An 8,443-nucleotide genomic window follows, 5' to 3' on the forward strand; every position below is an offset into this window, starting at 1 on the left:
ATCACCATCCCATCTTCAGGATTTTGAGACTGACGAGAAAATACAGGCACTTCGCTGAGATTCGTACACCCCCGCGGTCAACGCCACCCTCCGGAAGCAGGGGGTTGGTGGGGGGGGGGGGGGGGATCTAAATTCTCCAAAGCTTACGGGACACCAAACAAACAAAAAAAAAACATTTTAAAGAAACAAACTGGTAGGAAAGGCGGTCAGGGAAAGTTGCGGGGGGGGGGGGGGGTAAATAACATTGACACAAAGTCCTGCGACTCCAACGGAGAGGGTGGGAATGGATTCCGACGGACGAGGTCTCTGAGGAAGAACACAGACCCCCCCCCCACCCCCCCACCCCTCCCCGAATCTCAGCAAAGGATTCTCCCGCTTCCTGGGCCCGATTTAACCCCCCCAAAAACCCGCCCGTCGGCCATTTTGGAAAGTTGGCCAAAAGGTCGTGACCTCCGACGGCAAAGGAAGCCATTTTGTCCGCCATTTCTCGCCCCCCCCCCCCACAACCCCACTCCAGTCGCACAAATCTTCAGCCGAGCGTGGTTTCCTTGCGATCTGCGAAGCTTGCGTTTTCGATCCGTTCCGAGGGAAAGCGTCTCCAAAACCAAAACCAAGGAGCCTCGGGCCTCCTCCTCAGTGCTCCCCGCCCCCACTCCCCCATTCTCTACGACGCGGCTACCTGGGTAAGGGGTTCCTCCAGGTACTGGACCAGGGCTTCGGCCTGCGGAGGACAACAGGAGAGAGGGGTGGGAGGGAGAAAGAGATGGTTGGATTATTTCGACCAGACATTCAACATTAATGACAAGAGTTCAGGCATCAGCCAGCACGGTGGGGTTAGCGCTGCTGCCTCACGGCGCCAGGGACCCGGGTTCGATTCCCGGCTCGGGTCACTGTCTGTGTGGAGGCTGCACATTCTCCCCACGTCTGCGTGGGTTTCCTCCCATAGTCCGAAAGATGTGTAGGTTAGGGTGGATTGGCCGTGCTAAATTGTCCCTTAGTGTCCAAAGATGTGTAGGTTAGGGTGGATTGGCCGTGCTAAATTGTCCCTTAGGGTCGGGGGACTAGCTGGGTAAATGCATGGGCCTCGCTGGCTATACCCCAGCATTCATTCCCCATCCCTAACTGCCCCTTCAGAAGGAGGTGGGTGAACTGCTATCTCAAACCCACTGCAGTCCCCGTGTGTGGGGCAGGTACACCCACAGTGCTGTTAGGGAGAGAGTTCCGAGAAACCAGTTTCCTTACACAACCCCCCTCCCTCCCCAGGGGCGGGTATATGTTCCATTGACAGGCCATTCTGCCCCACAGATACTGACCCAATCCCCTTTTTATTAGCAATGTTGGTTGATGGATAAATACTGGGCCTGAGGGCATAGGAGACAATTGCTTGAGGACCCTCCCCACAGTGCGGCGCTCCCTCGGCACCGACCTTCCCCACAGTGCGGCGCTCCCTCAGCACCGACCCTCCCACAGTGCGGCGCTCCCTCGGCACCGACCTTCCCCACAGTGCGGCGCTCCCTCAGCACCGACCCTCCTCACAGTGCGGCGCTCCCTCAGCACCGACCCTCCCACAGTGCGGCGCTCCCTCGGCACTGACCCTCCCCACAGTGCGGCGCTCCCTCAGCACCGACCCTCCCCACAGTGCGGCGCTCCCTCGGCACCGACCCTCCCCACAGTGCGGCGCTCCCTCAGCACCGACCCTCCCCACAGTGCGGCGCTCCCTCAGCACCGACCCTCCCCACAGTGCGGCGCTCCCTCAGCACCGACCCTCCCCACAGTGCGGCGCTCCCTCAGCACCGACCCTCCCACAGTGCGGCGCTCCCTCAGCACCGACCCTCCCACAGTGCGGCGCTCCCTCAGCAACGACCCTCCCACAGCACAGGGAAGGTTGGGGGGGGTCTGGTAGATGTTTGGGGTGAGGGGGTCTTACCTTGGCCTGTAACATTCCGAATCCCACCGTCTCCTTCGCGTACATGCACAGTAGCAGGTTCGCCACCCTGGTGATCGCCACCCTCCCCTCCTGTAAACACGAGAGGTTTTGAAACAAAACAGTCCAAAACGTCCACCCCTCCCTCCAACGTACGTTACCCCCTCCCCTCGCCCCCCCGCGACCCCCCTGACATCAGCGTGACCCCCTCTCTCCACCACTCCCAATACCCTGCACCCCCCCCACCCAAGATCGATTAATCCTACCCCTTTCCCTCCCCTGAAGGAGGGGTGTCCGGGCCTTGAGGCCATCAATGGGCTATTCGACCACTGAAGGAATCACAGCCCAGTTGGACACTATATTCGTTCCTGGGACACGGGGTGTCGCTGGCTGGGTCCAGCATTTATTACCCATCCCTTGTTGCCCCTTGGAGGGGCAGCTGAGAGTCACCCACATTGCTGTGGCTCTCTGGAGTCCCATGTAGGCCAGACTGGGGTAAGGACGGCAGATTTCCTTCCCTAAAGGGAACCGGATGGGTTTTTCCCACAATGGGTCAACAGTAGATTCTTAATTCCAGATATTTTTTAATGAATTCAAATTCCACCGTCTGCTGTGGCGGGATTCGAACCCGGGTCCCCCGGAACAGTAGCTGAGTTTCTGGATTAATAGTCTCGCGATAATGCCACTGAGCCATCGCCCTCCCCTGTAGGACAGCAACAGGGTGAGCATGTACTCACCGCAACAGGGATGTGGAAGAGAGAGACACACACACACACACACACACACAGAGAGAGACACACACACAGAGACACACACACACACAGAGAGAGACACACACACAGAGAGAGACACACACACAGAGAGAGACACACACACAGAGAGAGACACACACACACAGAGAGAGACACACACACACAGAGAGAGACACACACACACAGAGAGAGACACACACACACAGAGAGAGACACACACACAGAGAGAGACACACACACAGAGAGAGACACACACACACAGAGAGAGACACACACACACAGAGAGAGACACACACACACAGAGAGAGACACACACACACAGAGAGACACACACACACAGAGAGAGACACAAAATCATCCATTCCTGTGACCATCACAGTTGATCCGACACCCTCATTTCTTCCCCTATCCCTCAACCCACTTACTGATCAATACATTTATTTTAGCGTGACAAACACACATAAGGACTCTGCTCTCCCCCCGCCCCCACAACGACGCTCTGTGGCAAGGATTTCCAAAGACTCTCAACCCTCTGAGACAAAATTCCTCCTCATCTTCGTCTGAAATTGGTGACCCTTTATTCTGAGACTATTCCCCCTGCTCCTAGACTCTCCCTTGAGATGAAACATCCTCACAGCATTTGCTCTGTCGAGCCTCTAAAGAATTTGATATGTTTCGATGAGATTGCCTCTCATTCTCCTGAATTCCAGTGAGCAGAGTCACTACCTGTTTACCCTTTCCTTCTTCAGACAATCCCTCCACACCGGGGATCATCCGAGTGAACCTTCTCTGAACTGACTCAAATGTCTGTCCTTAAGTAAGGGGACCACAACTGCTCCCCAAGCGTGGTCTCACCGTTAGCTTGTACCCTACACGCTAACCACAAACACTCACCCTCTCCACCACCGCTGCAGCCGTGTATACCACCTACAAGATGCCCCACAGTGACTCACCTTCCACAGTCCAAACCTGCCACCTCTACCATCTAGAAGGAGAGGGGGGGAGGCAGCAGACACATGGGGAACACCCCCACCTGCAAGATCCCCCCCTCAGAGGCACTCACCATCCCGACTTGGAAATATATCGGCCGTTCCTTCACTGTCCCTGGGGTCAAAATCCCGGAACTCCCTCCCTAACAGCACTGTGGGTGTACCTACCCCACACACACGGGGACTGACTGATGTCCAATAACAATCCCGGAACTCCCTCCCTAACAGCACTGTGGGTGTACCTACCCCACACACACGGGGACTGACTGATGTCCAATAACAATCCCGGAACTCCCTCCCTAACAGCACGGTGGGTGTACCTACCCCACACACTGACTGATGTCCAATAACAATCCCTGAACTCCCTCCCTAACAGCGCTGTGGGTGTACCTACCCCCCACACACTGACTGATGTCCGATAACAATCCCGGAACTCCCTCCCTAACAGCGCTGTGGGTGTACCTACCCCACACACACAGGGACTGACTGATGTCCAATAACAATCCCGGAACTCCCTCCCTAACAGCACTGTGGGTGTACCTACCCCACACACTGACTGATGTCCAATAACAATCCCGGAACTCCCTCCCTAACAGCACTGTGGGTGTACCTACCCCACACACACAGGGACTGACTGATGTCCAATAACAATCCCGGAACTCCCTCCCTAACAGCGCTGTGGGTGTACCTACCCCACACACACGGGGACTGACTGATGTCCAATAACAATCCTGGAACTCCCTCCCTAACAGCACTGTGGGTGTACCTACCCCACACACACGGGGACTGACTGATGTCCAATAACAATCCTGGAACTCGCTCCCTAACAGCACTGTGGGTGTACCTACCCCACACACACGGGGACTGACTGATGTCCAATAACAATCCTGGAACTCCCTCCCTAACAGCACTGTGGGTGTACCTACCCCACACACACGGGGACTGACTGATGTCCAATAACAATCCTGGAACTCCCTCCCTAACAGCACTGTGGGTGTACCTACCCCACACACACGGGGACTGACTGATGTCCAATAACAATCCTGGAACTCGCTCCCTAACAGCGCTGTGGGTGTACCTACCCCACACACACGGGGACTGACTGATGTCCAATAACAATCCTGGAACTCCCTCCCTAACAGCACTGTGGGTGTACCTGCCCCACACACGCAGTAGGTTTAAGATGGTGGCTTCTCAAGGAACGGACAACAGATTCCAAGCTTGTGCCAAGACGTCACACAATACAGACGCTGTTACGGCCCCAGTGCGCCGGGCACGGTTAGGGTGAAAGACGCCAAGGCGCCATCTTGCTTCGCCGCCACTCTCTGAGCCCAGGCCCCGCACTCACCATGCAGTCCATCAGGATGAACCGCAGCTTGTCCTCGTTGAAAGCCTGGTAGCCATTCTTGGCGTAGGCGGCCCAGATGTTGCTGGCGATGGCTGCCGTTACCCGGGCGTCGGTGTCACCGTAGCCCGAGTACGCCAAGAGCGAGCCCTCGTTATTCAACAGCCTGGGAAAAGATCGGGGGGGGGGGACGGGACACAGAGAAAAATCACCAATCAGTACAGCGGTGCCCAGCGAGTACGGAGTTACGGAGAGAGATGGGGGGGGAGAGGAGGGAAGGGAGAATGGGGGGGGGGAGAGGAGGAGGGAAGGGAGAATGGGGGGGGGGAGGAGGAGGGAAGGGAGAATCGGGGGGGGAGGAGGAGGGAAGGGAGAATGTGGGGGGGGGAGGAGGAGGGAAGGGAGAATGGGGGGGGGGAGGAGGAGGGAAGGGAGAATGGGGGGGGGAGGAGGAGGGAAGGGAGAATGGGGGGGGGGGAGGAGGAGGGAAGGGAGAATGGGGGGGGGGAGGAGGAGGGAAGGGAGAATGGGGGGGGGGGAGGAGGAGGGAAGGGAGAATGGGGGGGGGGGAGGAGGAGGGAAGGGAGAATGGGGGGGGGGAGGAGGAGGGAAGGGAGAATGGGGGGGGGGGGAGGAGGAGGGAAGGGAGAATGGGGGGGGGGAGGAGGAGGGAAGGGAGAATGGGGGGGGGAGGAGGAGGGAAGGGAGAATGGGGGGGGGAGGAGGAGGAGGGAAGGGAGAATGGGGGGGGGGAGGAGGAGGGAAGGGAGAATGGGGGGGGGAGGAGGAGGGAAGGGAGAATGGGGGGGGGGAGGAGGAGGGAAGGGAGAATGGGGGGGGGGGAGGAGGGAAGGGAGAATGGGGGGGGGGGGGAGGAGGGAAGGGAGAATGGGGGGGGGAGGAGGAGGGAAGGGAGAATGGGGGGGAGGAGGAGGGAAGGGAGAATGGGGGGGGGGAGGAGGGGGGAGGAGAGGGGAGGGGATGGGAGCACAGGGCCCCCCCCTCCCATCCCCCTCCTCCCCTTCCCCCTCCTTTCCTCCCCCCTCCTTCCCTCCCCCCTCCTTCCCTCCCCCCTCCAGCCTCCAGCCTCCAGCCACCCTCCCCCACATTACAAGACCCTCCATCCCTCACCCCTCCATCCCTCACAGGGCCCACCTCCCACTCCCCCCTCACTCACTCACAGGGTGCTCTGGACTCCGGCCGTGTTGGCCTGGCTCAGCACCTGGGTCAGAGCTTTGGGTCTCAGCATGCTGACCGGAAGTCAGCGCCACACCGGAAGTCCCCGACCTCGGAACTGAGGGGAGGCACGGCGTCTGCCGGAGGTTGTTCTCCGTGCGGACACGCCCACTTCCGCCCGATGTTGCTGTCGGTAATACACACACACCTCGGCCGGAAATTCCTACACCGCCCGGCGTCCGGGCAGACACAAAGCAATTTCCACCGGAACTTACTCCTACCGGAAGTGGGAACTCTGAATCTGCCGGAAGTTGAAGTCCGCACTGACAAAACACACATCCGCCGGAAGTCACCGCTACAGGAAGTGGAGACCTTGTGACTGCCGGAAGTTGTATTCCGCACAGACAGACGCACACCTTCGCCGGAAGTCACCACTCCGACACCGCCCCTCCTGTTTCCATTTCCGCTTCCCTGCCCCGCCCCACCTGACAATCAACACATCAAAAAACTTCCCCCTTTCCTGGAAAGGGAATTATTTTCTAACTCCGCCCACTCCGCGCAGATTGGACTCCAGGCATCTTGCAGAGGCGGGAATGGCTTTGGCTCGCCATCTTTGTAATGGACTAGCGCCCAGTGGCGGCCATCTTGGCGAAGGATTGATTGACATCGCCCTAAGAAGACGATCTGCCGACGCCATTTTGGTCAAGGGAAGCCGGGCGCCATCTTTGTAAAGGTCCAGGTTCCCGCTGACTGCCATTTTGATAAAGGATTAACCTGGCGACGCGGCCGCCATGTTTGGGAGGAGATGCTCTGGCTCTCCGAACGCCATCTTGGTAAAGCGTCAGCCTATCGCCGCAGCTGCCATCTTTGTAAAGCTGAGTCAGCCATCTTGGGAAAGGAGTAGACGTCTTCGCCATCTTTGGGAGGACTTGTCGACGTCCTCCTGGCGCCATCTTGGAAAAGGTATTGTACTGCGCACCCGACGCCATCTTGGGAAAGGGAGAGCTAGTGAGCATGAGCCATCTTGGGAAGGTGATAGCTAGTGAGCATGCGCATCTGTGGGCCTCGTTGCAGCCATTTTGATAAAGGATTCGCCTCCCGTTGTCATAGGTGAGATTATGGTCCCGTTCGCCATCTTGGTAAAGGAGAATGGGCTCCATTGTCTCTAAAGGACATTGGTCAGGGGAAGGCAGAGGGATCTGATGGTCTTCTCTAACACCAAACATTTCCCTTCCAATTCATTCAAAGGTCATTAGGAAATATCCCAAACCCAGCTCCAATGTCCCTTTTAACATCCTGGATGCCTCGCAGCACAGATGGGGGCCATTCAGTCCATCGCATCCCTGTGCTATCCCCCATCAAACACTCCCAGGACAGGTACAGCACGGGGTTAGATACAGAGTAAAGCTCCCTCTACACTGTCCCCATCAAACACTCCAGGACAGGTACAGCACGGGGTTAGATACAGAGTAAAGCTCTCTCTACACTGTCCCCCCATCAAACACTCCCAGGACAGGCACAGCACTGGGGTTAGATACAGAGTAAAGCTCCCTCTACACTGTCCCCCCATCAAACACTCCCAGGACAGGTACAGCACAGGGTTAGATACAGAGTAAAGCTCCCTCTACACTGTCCCCATCAAAACACTCCCAGGACAGGTACAGCACGGGGTTAGATACAGAGTAAGCTCCCTCTACACTGTCCCCCCATCAAACACTCCCAGGACAGGTACAGCACGGGGTTAGATACAGAGTAAAGCTCCCTCTACACTGTCCCCCCATCAAACACTCCCAGGACAGGTACAGCACAGGGGTAGATACAGAGTAAAGCTCCCTCTACACTGTCCCCCCATCAAACACTCCCAGGACAGGTACAGCACAGGGTTAGATACAGAGTAAAGCTCCCTCTACACTGTCCCCCCATCAAACACTCCCAGGACAGGTACAGCACGGGGTTAGATACAGAGTAAAGCTCCCTCTACACTGTCCCCCCATCAAATACTCCCAGCACAGGTACAACACGGGATTAGCGACATGAAACCCCAGATCCAGTTGAGGCCGTCCTCACGAACTTAGCTATCAGTTGTTCATGTCGCACTATCTGTAACCCCACGACGTGCCTGGGTTTGTAAAATCTCACTTACTGTCCTGTCTGGAGACAATACACATCTCTCTAATGCTATCTCCACTCACACCGTCTGCACCTTTAAGACTTGAATAGCAGGTTAGCTGTAAAGACTCGCATTCTAATCAGTATT

General features: G+C 57.1%; 1 protein-coding gene across 1 annotated transcript; it reads right to left on the reverse strand.

Moving 5' to 3' along the window:
• Window positions 1-335: 335 nt before the first annotated feature.
• Window positions 336-6,342, reverse strand: lamtor2 (late endosomal/lysosomal adaptor, MAPK and MTOR activator 2). Its single transcript, XM_080185018.1, has 4 exons — window positions 6,192-6,342; window positions 5,014-5,176; window positions 1,928-2,017; window positions 336-721 (listed from the first exon to the last, which is right to left on the reverse strand). Exons 1-4 carry the CDS (start codon window positions 6,257-6,259, stop codon window positions 665-667), a joined length of 378 nt encoding a protein of 125 aa, XP_080041144.1. The 5' UTR covers window positions 6,260-6,342; the 3' UTR covers window positions 336-664.
• Window positions 6,343-8,443: the final 2,101 nt, after the last annotated feature.

This window comes from Carcharhinus amblyrhynchos, unplaced genomic scaffold (genome assembly GCF_965287045.1).
Source record: "Carcharhinus amblyrhynchos unplaced genomic scaffold, sCarAmb.v2.hapA chromosome_1130, whole genome shotgun sequence".
Classification (NCBI taxonomy): domain Eukaryota; kingdom Metazoa; phylum Chordata; class Chondrichthyes; order Carcharhiniformes; family Carcharhinidae; genus Carcharhinus; species Carcharhinus amblyrhynchos.

What these genes read in the sequence shown, in the direction of transcription:
- lamtor2 (XM_080185018.1), bottom strand. Translation starts at nt 6,259, where the DNA reads ATGCTGAGACCCAAAGCTCTGACCCAGGTGCTGAGCCAGGCCAACACG. An exon ending in GCCGGAGTCCAGAGCACCCT is followed by an intron (nt 5,177 to 6,191) that starts GTGAGTGAGTGA and finishes ATCTTTTCCCAG; the next exon opens with GCTGTTGAATAACGAGGGCT. An exon ending in TCATCCTGATGGACTGCATG is followed by an intron (nt 2,018 to 5,013) that starts GTGAGTGCGGGG and finishes TCGTGTTTACAG; the next exon opens with GAGGGGAGGGTGGCGATCAC.